This window comes from Sebastes umbrosus, chromosome 17 (genome assembly GCF_015220745.1).
Source record: "Sebastes umbrosus isolate fSebUmb1 chromosome 17, fSebUmb1.pri, whole genome shotgun sequence".
Taxonomy (NCBI): Eukaryota; Metazoa; Chordata; class Actinopteri; order Perciformes; family Sebastidae; genus Sebastes; species Sebastes umbrosus.
This window is the reverse complement of record NC_051285.1, coordinates 29,127,479-29,146,733: the sequence shown is the minus strand read 5'-3', so window position 1 is coordinate 29,146,733 and position 19,255 is coordinate 29,127,479. Positions and strand designations below refer to the sequence as shown.

General features: G+C 43.4%; 1 protein-coding gene across 2 annotated transcripts in view; it reads left to right on the top strand.

Annotated features, from left to right (window-relative positions):
• Positions 1-19,255, top strand: part of pknox2 (pbx/knotted 1 homeobox 2) — a 91,068-nt gene that overhangs the window by 59,722 nt on the left and 12,091 nt on the right. For both annotated transcript variants that reach the window (XM_037749378.1, XM_037749379.1), the window contains one exon: positions 16,187-16,358. In XM_037749378.1, the coding sequence (XP_037605306.1) occupies positions 16,187-16,358 (172 nt within the window). The remainder of the gene's footprint in view (positions 1-16,186; positions 16,359-19,255) is intronic.

The following is a 19,255-nucleotide window of genomic DNA, read 5'->3' as shown; positions in this document are numbered from 1 at the left end:
TCATGTGTCATTATACGTCTGTTTTACTAGTTGTGGCTATGTGCATCATTCTGCCCTTGAATTTCCCTTCACTTGTTTTTCCTTTGATATAATTATTGCATTTCCTCTCTCGCCACCATGCTGGCTTTAAGAAATTGTACTAAATTGACATGCTACTTCTGATGGAGGCCACGAGCACTAGTGTTGTCTTTGATTAGCGTGTTCTCTTAAACTAACCATGACTTAAAAGCTTTTGAAAATTGTACTTGAAGGGTGCCTCCTTCAGTTTTCACTCAGTGTCGTTCATAAACCAAAGAGCACCTTCAGTAAATGCTTTCAGTCATCAAAGGCGAGCAGAAGCACCCTCAATTTCCTTTTCTTTGGATTTAATTGACTTTAAAATAAGCTTTTGATATACTGGCAATAGTCAGGCTGTTTCTCTGACTCCTGCACAGTGTATACTGGGAAAGCCTCTTATAACTCTGATTAGTATGGGGAGACAATGAATGAATGCATACGTGAATAAATGCCTTCCAGTCATTGTATCGGGCAACACGGACTCACTCTCAACTCGTCAAATACGGCTGCTTGGTCAGTGGCCGTTAGAGCTTTGGCTGCCAATAGGTGAAGGCACATTCATATACAGTATGTGTCACCACACTGAAAATACTTTAGTTGACAAGCTTGAAATACATTTTTAAATCTATATTTTTGAGTGAAATTTAGGTTTATAATCACATGGGTTAGCATGCATGCACATATACATGTACATGTGTATGCCTGTGTATGTGGTATTGCTATATCTCTGCATACACACACCCCTTAACTTATTTGTTTATTTAATTTATTATTATTATTATTATTATTATTATTACCTTTTTTAATTATTTTATTCTATTCTTTTTTTTAATTTTCTTTCAATTTTGAATGCTGATGTTTTCTCTAGCATACTTATTGTGTTTGTTTCTAAGCTCAACTACTTAAAGATTGGTTTATAAACTATTGTAATTACAAACTGTAAATTGCATATACAAAAATAACCTTGAAAAAAGGGGAAAGAAGAAATTTAGGTTTATAATCGGGCTCGGGCACAAAACTGTTACGGTGGTTTGGGCTTGAGTTGGACTTTATCGGTCTTTATACAACACCTCACCTGACTTCCTACTTTACATAACCACACCACGTCAGTGTAGAGCGTCATAGATTGAAGCGTAGGGCCACTGACCAAGCTGCCGTATCTGAAGACTTGGGAGTGAGAGCAGGCTGTATTGATCTATGAACACCCAGCAGGGCTAAATGAAACCACATGTAAACCCAGATGTTCATATCAGGCTAACAGAGTTGTTTTGTGTAAAAGTTCCAGACTGAAATTGTAAAACACAATGTATTTCTTTTTCACGCCAACAGTCATTTTCGAAGGTAAGCATCACTCTCCAAGTGGTAGAGACCTTATTCTGGAGTTAAAACACTTTCTTTAAGCAGATGTTTAGATTGATTATATTATTATAAGCTCTGAGTAAAAGCATAGTGAAATGCTGCCTGACAATTTTCACACTGAAGTATATTTTTTTTCTCTTTTGTCGCCCATATTTGAGATTGTTTACGGATCACCCCTTGTTCTAAATGAGATTCTTTTATTTAGCAGGTAGAAGCGCTGGAAGGCACCACCTTGTTAGGTGTAGAAAATAAGCAAGAAAATCTCTGCTGGGTGAAACCCAAAACTCTAGTAAAAAAAAAACACCTCACTCCTCTCTCAGCTTATCACTAGAATATTGATGCACCCTTATAATGAGTTGTATTATCTATTCATGAAGTAAATTATTCAAAATACAGACATTTTTAATCGAGTCGGTGTAGGCAGCAAACCAACAACTTACTAGATTTGTTCAGCGGGATGAGACAGAAGCTGCCCCGCACCGTCTGGTGCAGCACCGTCCTGTAACGATGACACCGCACACCGCGTCGGGCCACGTGTCCCGGCTCCTCGGGTCCCACCGCCGGGTATCCAGCGCCACTGTCTGAGGAGGTGCGAGCACCCGTGCTCAGGCCTGAGGCGAGCTGCTGTAAAGTCCTTAGCAGCTCCTCTGAGATACATGGCTGCCTTTGATGTGAGCAGCCATGTTTGGAGCAGATCCGGGTGGTGGTGGTGGTGGTGTGTGGAGGGAGTGGGGGGATATCTCAGTCCAAATCAGCCCCTCTTCCACTTCTGGATCTCCACTGTCTTCTCTTCTCTCCCTGAACCACACACACAGGAAGGCAGGAACAGAGGAAGCTCTCGGTAGCAGCTAAACAACAAAGATGTTTAGTTGATTTAAATGTGGTCTCAGCGATCCAGCTCTCTAGCTGTCTGACAGAATATATTAATGTTAATAATGCTAATGTTCTTTATTAGCTGCTTGATTGGAGTGCCTCCTATAAGAGCTGGGGTATCTGTGTATCCATTCTTGGGTGTGTTAATTAATGTAAAACAGTTTCAAACATGCACAGTAGAAGAGGACGTGCAGCAGCGGCGTGTTGTGCTTGTTGTTGGTGTTGCCGTGGTAGAAGTGCTGGAGAAGACGACACTGAGCTGGATGTACATGCATACACATGCACAGTAGGAAGTCAATACACAGATTAAAGAAATAGCTCGACATATTAGGAGTAACACTTATTTTTCATGTCCAGGTGTGAGATTTTGCATGAAGACAGACATTCAAACAGGCTGTTCAATGGAGTACTTAACATAATTAGGATTATTGGGCTTAGTTAGTAAGATGATCTTAAATGTTTAAAGTGGTACTCTTACACTAAGGTACACAAACTCCTTTTGAAGAGTATTAGGGTCCACATTATTTCCTTCCACAGGCCAATACAGCTGTATACTCTGTATCTTTATGTGACACGACAAGACGGGAATAAAATAAGACAGGAACTTGAGTTACTTCCCGGTTAAATGGAGTTATGGAGAGCACAGAGTCAGTTGAGTCTGTAAATGTGTATGATGGCCAATTAAAATGTTGTGATCTACAGTGTCAGAGGCAGCGCTGAGCTCGGGGAGCAACACGAGCTCAGGATTCACCAGCATGTGCTGTTAAAACATGATTATTTGTAGTTCTTAAGTTAAATCCTCGCTGTTCTGTACCCCAGAGGAGGCAGAGCAGATTAGAACTTTTGGAATTATTTTTGCTCATGCGAGGAGCTAATGACTAAACGCACCTTGTTACCTTGTTATAAACGCAATTAAATTTGACTTCACAAGTCACCGTCTCCCACAGTGAGTCAAATTATGCAGAAAAAAAACACAAATAGCACTCTTATTTTAATAGAAGTCTGATCCGCCCGTGTTCCTGCCTCTACACAGTGCTCATATGGGGGCTGTAGACTTTGAAAAGAGGAAAGCAGCGGAGAATCAGCATCTCTGCCATTTTTCTTTAATTATTTTTGCTCAGGAAGTCTGTGTGGGCTTTAATGTTTCTTTTCACTAATTGCTAGAATGCCAACTTTATGAGGAGATGTGTGGTTTCCTCTCTCCCCCTCTCTCTGTCTCTCTGTCTACTTTGTTATTAGCAGCGGAGTAAATGTGTGATAGGGTAATTAGCCTAATGAGTTGTGGCATTTACTATAAAGATCCTTCTGGATTCTGTGCATCTTATTAAAAAGCCAGTGAAGCTTTTGTTTTTTAGGTTGCGAATAAAGCGCTCTAAGCTGATGGAAGCCGATTCGGTTCAGAGATGGAAACATGCACTTAATTGAAAGAGACATCATAATAGTCCTTCTCTTTTAGACGGAAATGTCCTTGTGATGCTTTCCAAACAACTCGGGTAGAAGAGAGCTGTGTTTACCAGAACACGCTGTTTTAAGGTCGCACTTTTATGTCTGAGTTAAATGCTCGCTTGCTTTACATGTAGAGAACTTAGGGGAAGCAATAATAACCAGTAAGGCGAGTGTGTTTCTCACAGGCAGTATTACACATTCACTACTACGGCACTATTCCAGACAGAGAGCGATTACCTGAAGACGCAATCTGTTCTTCAGATGTGTTACCTATTCATCAAACATATTGAACTCTACTTGGTTTAGGAATCAGTTGTTGATGATATGTAACACATGTTATTTGCATCAGAAAGGGAAAAGGAAAACTAAAATGTGATTTATTCTGTGTTTTGACGGAGGTGGGATCCTTTTACAAAGCTGCCAGTGTTGCAGTGCAGAGCCCTGTATGGGGCATATTATCATTCACTCCCCTACATGGTGGGTCTTTGCTGAAAGCCTCTCCCATGCTGGTCAGCCTGGGTATTTTGCATTGAGACTGAATTTAAGGGTTTGTGTGTGTATTTTGTGGGAAGGTTAACATGCCGTCATGCTGAAACTCCAAGACATGCAGGAGTCTATCCAGCCTTGGGTGTGTTTATGCTTGTATTTGCACTTTGTTGTTAATGGCATAAAAGAAGTGAACATTTGAAGACCCCTCATGTCGTACACAACGGGAGGGAGCGCGTTTAATTTGACACGTCCAAGGATGCCGTCGGCCACATTTGTGTTTGCCTGCCTCTGTAATGCACCATAAAGTCTGTTTATCCTCGCTGCCACAATGCATCAATGCATCCTCCACTATCGCGCTGCTATTCCAGCAGAGCAAAGTATCACGCTGTCTGACGGGCTTAAAACAGGCTGTGCCTTCTCCATTTAGCAGGTCAGCGTGTGCTGGTGCTCAGCCGCTGCTGAATGCAGGAAACTGTGTCAAAGCTCAAGTGGTTTTATTGGCTGTTTCTTTTAGATACGCGTTTTTATGAGTTTCCTCGCCGCTTGACTTTGGGTGAGAAAGGAAGTCCACAATTTTCTTGTTTTGTTCTTTACTTGGGTAGTTTAGTAATCTGTTATCTTTTCTTGGCACAAGATATAACAACCACAGAAGAGAATAAAACACAGCCTTCAAATAATGCCCTCAAATGTATCTTCATTTCTTTGTTTCACCAATGAAAAATATAGTTTGATAGATGCATAATCTATATATGATTGACTTTTTATAACATCTAACATGAAAAAAATATATAACAATAAAATAAAAGTAATGGCAACTTGGGTTTTGCAGGAGTTCAGCGCAGCCCCGTCGAAGAGGCAGCCAGTCAGGTCCAGCAAATATTGTATTTAGTATTTAGTTCTCTCGCATCCCATCACATAAACCACGCCCATAGCTGCAGGTAGCTCCTCACAGAACACTGATTGGTCAGACACAAATGCATTACTTGAAGCCTGACGAGATGGATTTTCATGTGATCCTGTGATTCTCACGTGATCTCGTGACATTGAGAGAATCCAGCTGTCGTGCGAGGTACGTTCTTGCCTTACCATCCCCGAACCTTTCAGGACGGAGCTGGTCTGTTGAGAGTACGTTTTTTTTTCTTTCTTCTTTTAGTTGCTGGAAAAAAAAAAGGGGAAAGTTGTGACAATGAAAAATGAAATAAATATAATAGATGAATATTATTCTGTAATACGTTAAAGGAACAGTGTGTAACACACATAATCACCTGAAACTAAGAATTCTTGTTTTCTTTAGAATGAGTGGTTTAAATACACCAATCAGCCATAACATTAGGTCAGCACGGGCACCCTGACCGGTCCCCATACGCAACAAATGCTCCTCACTGTGTTTCTGACACCTTTCTATCAGAACCAGTATTAACTCTTTCAGCAGTTTGAGCTCCAGTAGCTCTTCTATTGGATCAGGCAACACGGGCCAGCCTTCACTCCCCACGGGCTTCAATGAGCCTCGGGTCTGACCCTGTCGCCAGTTCATCGGTTTTCCTTCCTTGGACCACTTTTGGTAGGTCCTGACCACTGCAGACCGGGAACATCCCACAAGAGCTGCAGTTCTGCTTCCAACACAAAGTTCAAAATGCTCACTTGCTGTCTAATATATCCCCCCCCCACTGCCAGGTGCCATGGTAACCAGATAATCAATGTTATTCACTTCACCTGTCAGTGGTCTGAAGGTTATGGCTGATCGGTGAATATATCCTTCATTTAACCAGATAAAAACTCATTGAGATTAAAATCTCTTTTCTGAGAGTGACCTGGCCAAGAGGGCAGCATGAACATTTTTACAACAATAAAAACAAACAAGACAAGCAGACAAACACAACAGTCACCCAACACGAGTGAACGAGCAAGACAGCCCGATCGTATGCAACACAAAAACAGCTGCACAGCAAAACATCAATACCATTCAGTGAGAAATTCAAGAGCAATCACATCGTTGTGTCACTATCTCCATCCTCGTACAGTAGTAATCAGCTCTGATGGTTTCAGGTCCTTCTTTACATTATTCCAGCGTATTTAAAAGCTTTTCTTTAGCCCAGCTCCGTTCTAACCTCTGGGACCAACAGCTGTAGAACATTGTGAGAGCGCAGGCCATAGTGGTTTTGGTTTGTGCACATGTATGTACACAGATAGTAGGGAACCAGTCCAAGGAGCGATTTATACATAAGAGCCGACCGATGTGAAAGTCTGCAGACATACAGAGATTTAGCCATTTAGCAGCCACATACAGAGTACAGCGGTTTACCAGATTTCCACAGCCAGTAATACAACATAAAGCACAATGGTAACCAGTATCCAGCCTCTTTAGGAGCTGGACAGGTGCATTCATATAGAGCAGATCACCGTAATCCAATTAAGGTAAAAAAAAAAGCTGCCGATATCAAGTGTTTCCTCGCTGATCAATAATGATATCTAAATACTCATATGTTGGGACCATTTCAATATCAACCTCTTGAGCATCAGGAAGATTAGATGCCATTTAAAAAATAGCATGATTTTGGATTTGTCTGCATTTAACACTAACTTAAGATGAGTTAATATCAAAGGCAGACTGCAGGAATTCAAGGCTCTGTGCTACCGAAGGGGAAGAGCAATAGATAACTGTATCGTCTGCATAAAAATGGAAAGCAGCATTTGATAAATTATATATTATATCTATATGTCTGTATAAATCTGCTATGGACTTCAGCCAGAATTCCACACAGGCATCTGCATCTGCAGACTGCGTCGCTGGTTCTGGCTGGTGTTGGGAGAGATGTACACATCATAGACTGAATGGAGCTATTTGGCTCAGGAGACCTCAGAGAAACAAAACCCCGAGTGAAGTTCAGGACCAGACATGAGAATGAAAAGGGGAGTTTGAAAAGTAATGAAAAGAAGACAGGATTTATTCAGATAGTTCTTATTCACACACACACACACACACACACACACACACACACACACACACACACACTCCCTTACGCAGGGTGTGCTTCAGACATGTAGCCTGGGGAAACGGGGGCCTTGTCAGGAGCAAACACAGCAGGACTCCACCACAGACTGGCTTCTAATATACGGGGGTACAGCAGGCCTGATTAGGCTGGCAAACAGTGGGGAGCACACACACACACACACACACACACACACACACAAACACATACCTTCAAACCCCACCCCCATCTCTGTCTGCCCCCTTGGTGGCCTGCCAGATTATTACGAAAGCAGGCAAACATGACTTATTCTGTAGACGTCTGCGCTGCTTTGATTTGAGCTTGTTTTCGTGCACAGCTCTGCGTCTGCAGGTTTAACATTTTTCATTGTCAGGAGAAAACCTGACTTTTTTTGCTGACAAAAAAAAGGTGCAATGTGAAAGATCTGGACAGAAGTCTAGTCCAAAAAATGAACTAACATTATCAACAGAATGTGAAGAGTTTACAGTGTTGGTGTTGATTCAAAGACGTCTCTGTGTTGCATAGATATCTACTGAAATGAGCATGCTAACCCCGACCTGCCCTGTCTCTTATACCCCTTTCATACCAATGACCAGGGTTGGACCAGGGTTAACCTACGCTGGTCCTGGTAGCCCTCCTTTTGTCAATTCAAACCAAGCCAGTCAACCTGGTTTGAACCCTGGTCAGGACAATTCAGATGCGACCTGGCTCGATAATGTAATGAACTGTGACTGGGTTTGTGACTTTATAACAGAGAGAACAGGTGACAGATGGATCTTTTAGTAGGTTTATTTTGAAAGATAAAAAGGTAAAAAGGTAATGTTACAAATAGAACGTGAGCAAACACGCTTTAAAAACAGATGTGCTCACAGCTGGCGGTCCCGTGAGGTGGTCGGGTTATTATTAACACGGTGTGTTTGCGTGTAGCGGCGGATGCCTCTCTCATTCAGCAGCCTTGTTATGTTGGTTTAACGTTACACTACGTTGTCCCTCACCGTCCCGTCATCTACCTCTTTTTTTCTTCCTCAGCGTGGACGGTCAGCAGCTCCCGCACCTCAACATCTCGCCACACATCCGTGTTCTCGTCCGTCGTTCACCTCCGGTGTGTCTGAAATCATTCCTGCTGCCGTCGCTCCGTTTGCTTATGAGCCTCAGCGATCTGTAACAGTTACATCACGGACCGTGCGTCCTCATTTGCAAACGGAATAGGTCTGTTAGCGACCCTGGTCCGTGCCATTCACATCGAAATCGACCGTGGTCCGACCCTGGTCTGACCCACCGCTAACAAGAGGGCCGGGACAAACCAATTGGGTTGCAAATGAGGGCGCACAGTCGTGACGCAACTGTTACAGGTCGCTGTGGCTCATAAGCAAACGGAGCGACGGCAGCAGGAATGATTTCAGACACAGTTAACAGTTGTTAGCTTGGTTTGTATAACTGATGACAGTATATTTAGATTGTATCGACCATGCATCATACTTACTCAAAGTTCCAGACTGCAGCTTTAACAACAGCATTTTTAAATGTTAAAATCATTGTCTACCTCCAAGTTGTGCTTTTTGAAGTGCACTGCCCTCTAATCAAACATCAGAATCCAGTGACACTGGACTCACCGGCCATAAAGCAGCTGCCACAAGAGCTGCCACGTCCCTCACCTTCATGTTTAAGTCATCACATTCCCCCGCTGGCCTCTGGAGCTCTGTTTTGGGCTTTCCGTTGGTGACCCAGCACGATGCAGTGCTGGAGGGTGGGGACCATGCTGACTCCACTCACTGGCCGTCCTGTAAATCGCTCTTTTATGGCCCTCGTAATGATCCCCCAGCCGACAATCTCCACTCCGTCGCACTGCAGATAGGAACCTGCCGCTTCTGGCAGCCGACATGGGGGGGCTCAGGATGGTTGCAGGAGGTAGTGGGAGACTGGAAAGCACACACAAAGCGTGACCATTCACTCACCCATTCACTCACACGAGCAGACACATGCGGCTATGTTCGCGTTCATAAAAATGCATGCCTTTTCACACCCCATCTACCTTAATCCCGACTTCCTGTGTAAAGGTCATAGAAAGTGCCGAAAGGTAGTGTTTTTAACGTTGCTCCGACTTGGCGAGGTCCAACTGTGTATGGTACGTTGTCTAGGATAGACGTTTCCTCGTGCAAACCCTGATTTGCTTTGAGCTTTAGCCTTTAACCGTTAGCCGCAGAGCACCAACACTGAAGCTAATCTCAACAACCCGTAATGATCTTAAACATATCATGTCAAACATCTGCAGCTGAAAGCTTTCCAGAAAGGACAGAACACCGTGAAAGATGTTTATTAGAGCTTTATTGGTGTATCTCCATCAAGAAATATTTTTTTCCGGTTAAACAGCGAAATGAAAATGTATTTTTAATATCTTATTATATCACTTTTGTTTTTAACATAACATGTTAAGATTTTTGATACATCTATAGGCCAAATGAGGAAAGCAAGGAACTGAATTGCAGCAGCAGAGAAAGAAAATGCAAATATCTTATATGCAAATGGGTCCACATCCACATCGAGCTTTTACAAAGCTGTTGTTGTCAAGATAACATTCTCACCATGTACATTAATACGTTGTTTACAGATTTCAACTCAACAAAGTCTGATGAACAAATGCACTTTCAATTTCATGTATTTGACTGTTTCTGAATGTTAATTCGACTCAGTGCCATTAAACAAGACGTGCTTTATTGTCTCTGTTTAAGAACGAACAGAATGAGAAGGCTCATTTTCTTTCAAACTACAAAATCAGTTTGTGTTTATTGGAGAGGGTTGTGTGTTAACATACCAATTATGATGAAATACAGAGAATCTGCAGAACAACAAACAAATAACTCTTATAATAGTAGAATAAAGCTTTCTCATACTGGACAGATTAAAACAATGTAATCATTCAGATTCATATTCAGTTATAGAAAAAAGAAAAAGCACCATTATCCAAATATTGATATGTTTTCCAGAGCGAGCCAAGAGGCATAATGTGGCAGCTGCCACCCAGGACGCTACCTCCGGTTCTGAGAAGTGAAGCCAACGTGGAAGTGCCTTAAGCCATAAAAAGCCAGCAGGTTGCAACACTGATTGTATAGAAGTCAAAGAGAAAATGAGCCTCCTTCTCTCGTGATTTATTACCTCAGTAAACATTGTAAACATGAGTTTATGGTCTCAATCGCAAGTCTTCTTCAATACAGCATGATGTTCATTTAGTAAATGATGGTCCTATTTAGAGTCAGATAGACCATAAAGCAGGGGATGCTTTAGGGCGGGGCTACCTTGTGATTGACGCTATGCTCCGGTCTGGAGAATGTTTTCGTCTTAGAACGTTAACCCTTTCACAGTGTGTTTTCAGTTTGTCAAAGTTAACTGTAACATTTTGGTTGCTTTATGTCTTATGCAGCGTTCGGTTGTACTCATAGCTCCACCCTCTCGTGTCACTTCTGGTTTCAAAAACCAAGATTGCATCAGCTAAAATGCCAAGCTCGCGGCTTCAAAACCGTAGCTTATATGAAATCTGCTATGCAATCATATAAACATTACTTGTGTGTATTAATTCATCCGTGACAACAATTTAACATCTTCATGACATCATTCTGTGACATGCATTCTGCCGCCTTTCATTGCTGTATTTGCTTTGTTTTTCCCGCCCTGCACAGGGCAGCAGTAGTCTATATATCTACCAGCCAATAAAGGTGTTGTGTACTCTGCAAGCGCTACCCACAATGCCCCTGGGGTACTCAGGCCCTGCAGTGCCACATCTCCTCGTCAGCAGATATCTGTGAATAGATGCATTAGCAGTTCTATGTCTGCGTGATGTTTCTAAAGCAACTCACGAGTCACGACTCAAACAAAGTGTCATGAGTGTCGACACTCAGAGAAGGTTAAATGGAATTAATCACTTTCTGTTATAAAATAAAAATAACACAGAGGCAGAACATGAGAGTAAATAAGTTGTTAAGACACCATCTGCAGAGCTGAGAGTCACCCTGTTTGCTCTCAGTTATATCTCCCCCTCTCCGTCACCCCCACCTGGGTTCTTCTCCACCCCACCACAAGCAGACATTAAACAGACAAGGCAGAGGCTCTCCACTGCGCACGTGACCCTCCTGTTTAGTATTCCCGCCACGTCTGGCTGAGGGAGCGGCATTAAATTGGGATCAGGCAGATTAGAGTATAATATAGACGACTATTAAAGGCTGCAAATGAGAGCCATGGGTTAGGGCCTGAGCAGGGGCCCAGTCTGCCTCCATGTCACTGCCGTCCCCTGCCATATACACTCACCACACACATATATACATGTCCACAATAATGACACGGTCTGACATGCAAATGTGAGAAAAATATGAAAATCATCTTTAAACAAACAGCTACCATAAGTGCAAAAATCAATTTGCTATACATACATTATGTACAATTTATTTTTTCCATTTGGACGTATATTTTGTTTGTTTTTTTAAACACAGGAAAACCTGCTCAAAATAGGCGAGAGTCTCCTTTCCCAGTTACAGTAGTTACTTCTTTTTTATATCTGTTACTTGTTCAGTCTCTCCTCAAGCTCAGTGCCAACTAATTTGGAACGATGTTCGACTGCTGCTTGGACGGAGACGGACAGGATTTGTGGCCGAGATGACATAAAAAGCGTCGGAAATGGGCCAAAAATTAGTGCGTCCACCCGGGTCATGTCATGTTTCCATCACTGCCGATCGGAGCTGGAACCGATAAATACCCGTAACTACTGCAGAGTCATTTGTCCCGGCAGTGAATGCTGAAAAAATGCAATTCATGTTAGTCTAATGTAGTTTTAAAATGATTTTCCATAAGTTGTGATGTATGAAAAGACCCAAATTGAACTCTGTAAGCGGACTATTTGATTACTATAAGCCGATTATTTAAACAGAATGATTCTTTTAGATCCATATGAGTGGTCGATCACTGTAACCGTGATCACTAGAAGTGGCACCGAGGCTCCCTTTAGCGTCTGAATGCAACACTAGACGGTCCGAGCAACTGATGTAGTATAAAGTGCACAGTAGTCTGCCTAGAGCGGGTCGGAGGGATGACAGATGGGTCAAACAAACACAGGACTTTCACCCAGGAGACCGTTGTTCGTAGCCCGCGTGAAACTAAAAGTCAACGTTGACTTATTTTGTCATGTTATTTAGGTTATGGTCGTATCAAAATACACAACAATGCACGCCGTCTCCCCTCAGACATGGCCATGACTTCAATGGGCTGAAAGCAATACACAGACTCCACCAATGTTCAGACTGAACAGGACAAATGTGCAAGATGCTCCAATCATATTAAAATTCCCCCCATATGGGCTTTCATGCAATCCAGAATCAGAGTATGCTTTAGAAATATGAAGGAACAGTCCTGGATATGCCTTAAAGCTCTGAGGAGTGTTTGAATGAGCGTAGCATAGCCAGAAAGGAAACTGGGTGTGCCGCATGATCCAGGGAAGGACTGGGACTGAAACTCAGCCCAGGACTTTGAGATGGAGAGATGCTTTATACGAGCGCCCAGAGGGCAGTTTGAGCACTAATCCAGCCACCCCCAGCTGCCACCTGAGTATATATTTATGAAAAGTTGTGGCTGCTCGGAAATTCACAAGAACGAAACCCCGATGTCGGAGTGCAGGTGAATGCAGCAAGAGATGACGCTGCCAGCTGCCGCTTCGTTTTCTAACAGCCCCGGCAGCTTTCTGTGCAGCCTCTCCCGGTCCCAGCGGCACGCTACCACTGCTCATGACATCTTTTTCCTGCTAAATGTGTGTGTAGGGCCAACTGCCAACTTCCACTATAGTAACAGTAACTCGTTTTAGTAAGGCTATAACTCAAAAATTCATTCTGCATCTGCTATGGCGTAGCACACCCGTGGCTATGCCTTAGCCGTATCTATAAGAATAATGAGTTCTTACGTCACTGCTTTTTTGCTGTTTTAAATAGTGAAACATCACTAACTAGCACTCGATGAGCGCAGACCTCTGCCAAGGTGCCTGACTTTTAAAAGCTCCCAGCTGGCGGTACCGTGAGGTGGTCGGCTTATTATTAACACGGTGTGTTTCCGTGTAACGTATCGGCGGATGCCTCTCTCATTCAGCAGCCTTGTTATGTCTGTATAACGTTACACCTTGTTGTCTCTCATCCCGTCATCTACCGCTTTGTTCTTTCTCACCGCAACCGGACAGCAGCTCCCGCCGCACCTCGATGTCTCGCCACACATCCACACGTATCTCTCTGCTCTCAGGAAGAAGGAAGAACGCGGGGTCATGCGTCATCAACGCGTTATCAGTTACACTGCACATGTGTCATACCCTGTGGATTTATTGCTCAGGCTGATCGGAATCCTGATCCCGATCACCACCAAAATCAAATGGATTGTTCATTGTTCAACACCCCACCCCTCCAAAAAACATCATTCAAATCCATCACAAACTTTTGGAGTAATCCTGCTAACAGAAGGACAGACAGACAGACAGACAAACAAACCAACACTGGTGAAAACAATACCTCCTTCCTCGGCCTTTGGCCTTGGCGGAGGTAATCAACTCAGCTTCATTCCTTTAAGAAGCCTCCCTGTACACCCTACAGGCTACAGGTAAAGCTACTGGATGTGGAAGTAATGAAAGATGCCACTAGTAAGCTGTTAACTGGAGATGTATAATATACTGCCAAAGTGTCCTTATCATAATGAATTTGATGGGGACATATTTTGAGAAGTTCCGCTGTGTTTCGTCTTCCTCTAAGTCGAAGGTAACACAAAGGACAGCGTGTGAGAGGACGGAAGAGGCAGAGTCCAGGAAAAGACACGGCATGAAATAAGAACATGGAGAGAACAGAGATATGAAATATAGGTCTATATTCATCTATTCTCAGTCAGTCTCCTGTCTGAGTTTGTGTTCTGTCACTCTGGCCATTAGGACAGCAGCTTTCCTCCAAGTGGAAATGCTCAATAATTTGGCATGTACTCCATTCAGCAGCAGTATGGACCATTGCACAGTGTATCTGGGGGATCTTATATGAGTGACATTCCCTATAAAAGGCAGATGGTAACAATGTAGGTGACACTGTGAAGCCTAGCGCTGTCACTGGACCATATCCTATCCACTTAAAGATCTTTTTTTGATCTCCAGCTGAACCTTGTCCGTATGTTCAGCATGTCCTTTAGGGAATGTCATGGAGCTGCCATGCTATTAACGGTGCAGAGAGGGAGGTTGAAGGGTTTTGGAGTGGAGCTCGTATTATGTCTTGAATTCTTCTCTCTTGTGCCATCACTCTATTAAGAGTCCACGTGTCTTTGCATATGTACCGTAAAAATACCATCCCAGGGCCCTGTAGTCAAGAGGGCTCCTCGGCCATAAGGACTTTTAGTGAGTAGAAATATGTGTGAAAGGAATCTGAGATCTTACATGTAAATAAGAATGCTATATAATCATAACACTTTGTAACATAATCAATTGATTTGGTAATTGGTAAACCAATTAAGCAATGGTAACTAATGTCAAGTGTCAAAAGGGAAAGTCACGCTTTTAATGCGTCGGCAAAGTGTCAACTTAAAGACAAACAGCTCAAGATGCAGCTAGAGAGGAGAATCAGCTGAGAGCAGACCCTGATGTCCCTCTGATTTAATGTCTCTCTGATGAACTGATCATCAGACCTGATGAACAACGCGTGCCTCCAGCAGAGCTACTGAAAACATAAAGTCATGCATTCTATTATATCTGGAGTGTTTACTATTTTCCACCAGATTGAGCCATTTGCTAATAAACTCCCACCCCGTGGTACTATGTCAACAATCTGGCATTCAAAGGGTTAAAATTCTGAAAATGAATGAATATTTGGTAGTTATGATCAGGACTGTTGTTGGTTAAAAGATCTAACTCAGTTAAAGTTAATAATAATAATACATTTTATGTGGTGGCACCTTTCAGGACACCCAAGGACACCTTCCAAAGATCAAATTATACATGAACAGATCAAAACAGCCGGACATGACATAGACACATTTATGCCGACACGTATGATGAACTGATGGACACTGTAGAGAATAGGCCAGTTTGAACAGGTGAGTTTTGAGGTTGGACTTGAATGATGTGATAGTGTCAGACTGCCGGATGTGAGGAGGGAGGGCGTTCCAGAGCCTGGGAGCAGAGCAGCTGAACGCCCGAGCTCCCATGGTGCTGAGGCGTGAGGTGGGGGGGTCAGAAGACCAGCTGAAGATGAGCGCAGGGAACGGGAGGGGGTGTACTCCTGAAGGAGGTCTGTGAGGTAGGTGGGGGCGAGGTTGTGGAGGGCTTTGTAGGTGAGCAGAAGGTTTTGGGAGTCATGAGAATGGGGGTGATGTGGTCGGAGGATCTGGTGCGGGTGAAGATCCAGGCGGCAGAGTTCTAAATGATTTGAAGTCTGTTGAGCAGTTTGGTGGGAAGGCCAGAGAGGACAGCGTTGCAGTAGTCAATCCGGGATGTAACAAATGCGTGGACCAAGATTTCTGTGCTGGGATGAGACAGGGATGGGCGGAGTCTGGAGACAGGGATGGGCGGAGTCTGGAGACAGGGATGGGCGGAGTCTGGAGATGTTGCGTAGGGGGAAGAAAGCAGTCCGGGTGATGTTTTTCAAGTTAATAATAAGAAAAAAATTATATAATTTCATGTGACTTTTTTGTCCTCTAAGGGCATCAGAGATACTTTCTTATTAATAATATTAATTATTACTAATTAATTGCAAAACACAAAATGCCCCAAACTCCTAAAATGCATTAATTACCTTCTCTCTTGAAATGCAGTGAAATTAAGATTCCCAAAGCTACAGTTATGACTTGATGACGGCCAACATTTACTTCTAATACACAATCAATAATATATACATGAGGTCAAATCTACACATCTCTACAAACTGTGCCTCTCTCCCTCCCTCTCTCTCTCTCTTCCTCTCTCTCTCTCTCTCCGTCCTCAGACATCCATTGTTCCCCCTGCTGGCGTTATTGTTTGAGAAATGTGAGCAGGCCACGCAGGGATCTGAATGCATCACGTCGGCCAGCTTTGATGTGGACATTGAGAACTTTGTGCACCAGCAGGAGCGAGAACACAAGCCCTTCTTCAGTGAAGATCCAGAGCTGGACAACTTGGTAAGCCAACTACTACTGTGACATACAACACAACATGGGCTCCAGACACTTTGATTTCACTCATTGTGAGTATTGTGGTGCTTCTTCCATTAAATGCTTTTTAAACATGCTATTAGAGAGTTAGTTTAGGGAACCTGCTCAATAATAATAGAGCTGTAGAAATGTGTGTTTCCAGTGCATCCCATCATTACTACTCCTAATCATTCCCTCCTTTTTCATGTAATCTTCCCCATCCACCCCCATGCACTTCCCCTTGCACAACAGCTAGCAGTAATTACAAATTAAGAGAAGGAGGATGCTGATCATGTTCAATGAGAAAAGAGGGGGAGGAGTTGAAGCCAGACAAAGACAGAGACAAGGAAAAAAAAAGTGCACTCTTGCCATTACAGTACTTGGGACGGCCGGCCGACAAGTGCTGAACAGTCAATTAACCCTGCATCTGTGTGTTTTATGAGGCACTGGGTACGGGCATCCCTCCCAGAGGGCACTAACTCTTCCACAGGACAGTAATGTTACACTGGGCCTGACTGGCTGCGATGGGCAAAGAGTTACTGGTCCCTTGATTAAGTGAGCGCAGTTTAATTAGCTGATTTATCTCCTCCTTGGCCAAGCACTTTTCTGTCCATTCTGTTGACCTTGAGGGGTGACTTTGAGGGAGTGCACTACAGCGTGCTGCACGGAGTGGAGGAAAGCCACGCTGTTGATGGCCAGATGACTGCTGACGACTAGAACATACATGTCAGACTAAACCATTAGATTCTAATCTGTTTATAGTGAAGTCTAAATATGTTCTTTGCCATTATGAGGAGATAAACCTGCAGTTTCCTAGCAACGCAACTCCATTGAAATGGTCTGTTAAATATAAGACACCTGTCTGTCAGTATCTAATATAATAGAAGTTCCTCCCTGACCAATAAGCAATAATTCTATTTTGGTGTACGGGAGATTTTCCTTGACATGATTCTATAAAAGCTGGACTGAAACCTGCCTCATCAGCCTCATCAGAGTTCCTTTAGGCCTTTAGGCTTGCCAGGAACAGCATGGTGAGGAAACGAAAGTCAGCATCCTGTTGCTGGCGCTTGTGCTCGCTCTACATAGACATGAACAAGCATCGTTCAACACAGTGAGGAGACACACGTCAGCTAAAAGCACAATATCACTCTATATCTCAGCTGCTTGGCAGTAATGTTAGCTGACCAGACGAAGGTCTCTCCATGAATCAATGCTGATCCTAGTGTTGGCTTTTCCTGCCTCAGCCTCCCGACCGCGGCCGGAGGGAACGGGGGAGACGCCGGAGTTTTGGTCGGAGACGATAACGTTTCTCTCTGCGGAGCCCCGTCACTTCACAAGACACGGGAAACCTCTGTTGGTCTGGAGGAGCTGCAGCAGTTATTTCTGCACAAACGTCCACTGAACATTCACTAGATATTCTCAGAGCTACACTAACTCTTCTGCAGTGTGGAGTGAGCAGCATGCACGTGAGAGTGGAGCGAGAATGAGCGCGGTGTGTGAGTGAAGGCAGGCAGAGGAGCAGAGACTCCGGTCCTGGAGACCAAAGCTACGGTCTCCCCCGCGTCCTCCGACCGCGGCCAACACTGTTTAACAGACGAGCTTCACTAGATACAACCAAGAGGTTTTGGTGCTTCACTGTAGTTTGTGTTGGAGTCTGAGTCTGAACAGCGTAGCCACACGCGAGCGCGCATGAGACACCGACCCACAATGATTCATACGTGTTAGACGTTCCAAACAGTCCCTTTAAATGTCGTAGCCCTCAAAGCCAGCCCTACAGACATGGAGGCAGAGGAGAAGCTTCAAGTGTGACCTCTCAGCATTACATATTAGAGACTTGATCTTCGGGAGAGTGAAGGATGAAAGGATTACAGCCCCCCCCCTGTATACTTGCAATCTGTATGCATCTCTGGAATAAATAAAGAGGCGGATATCACTCCTGCTCATCAATAAAAGACATCGCTGCATGTCACGTCCTCTCGTCACATCTCACCATTTAAAAACTGACTCATCTCATCTCACTTGAGTTTACTTTATCTTAACATATCATTACTCATTTCCAGGGTTTCTACTAGAACATGTTTACATGCTTTAATGTTCAAAACACACATTATTTTTTGTTTTTCCTGTATTAACCCCCCTGAAAAAGCCCAGTCTGCTCTGATTGGCTTGTGAGAGAAACGTGGCGCACCTTTACAAAGGTAGTTCTCAAGCTCTGTTAAAGTACTCTGCTAAAGTACATTCATAGCTGATGTGGGTGATCATCAGTGCATCTGTATTTTTAGTTATTCGGGGGAACATGCGGTTGCCTGGGTTTTTAATGGGTTTTCTGCATTGAGTTGTAAAGGGGATAAAACCTTTAAATCAACCAAATGCCATAAAAGGAACCCCAGAATTTGTATCTTAAAGGCCCAATCCACCAATCGTACACATGAGGGGATCTTCCCAGTGTTTGGACTTTGGAGTCTTACAATTTTAAACAGATAAAGCTGCATTACAAACTGAAGGTTGGAAAGAAGCGGACATTTAGGAGGCAGGAGAGATCTCATGAGAGACTAAATCCAGCTGCATTATGGGAAATGTAGGAGACAGGAACTTGACTTCTAGGCACTAGAAAGATGAATCCTTCTGATTTATCCTCTAGCGTGAGTGAAATGCCTTGACAACTATGGATTGCCATGGCATTTGGTACAGATATCGGTGGCGCCCAGAGGATGAACCTAATAGTTTTGATGATCCCCTGACTTGATCTAACACTAACACTTGATCCAATAGATTTATGACCAAATAACTGCAAACTAATTCCCTTCAGCCTCAGCTGTACTCTGTGTTTAGTGCTAAACTGAGACGGTTAACATTGTAAACTTTATTTGCTACTGTAATCATCA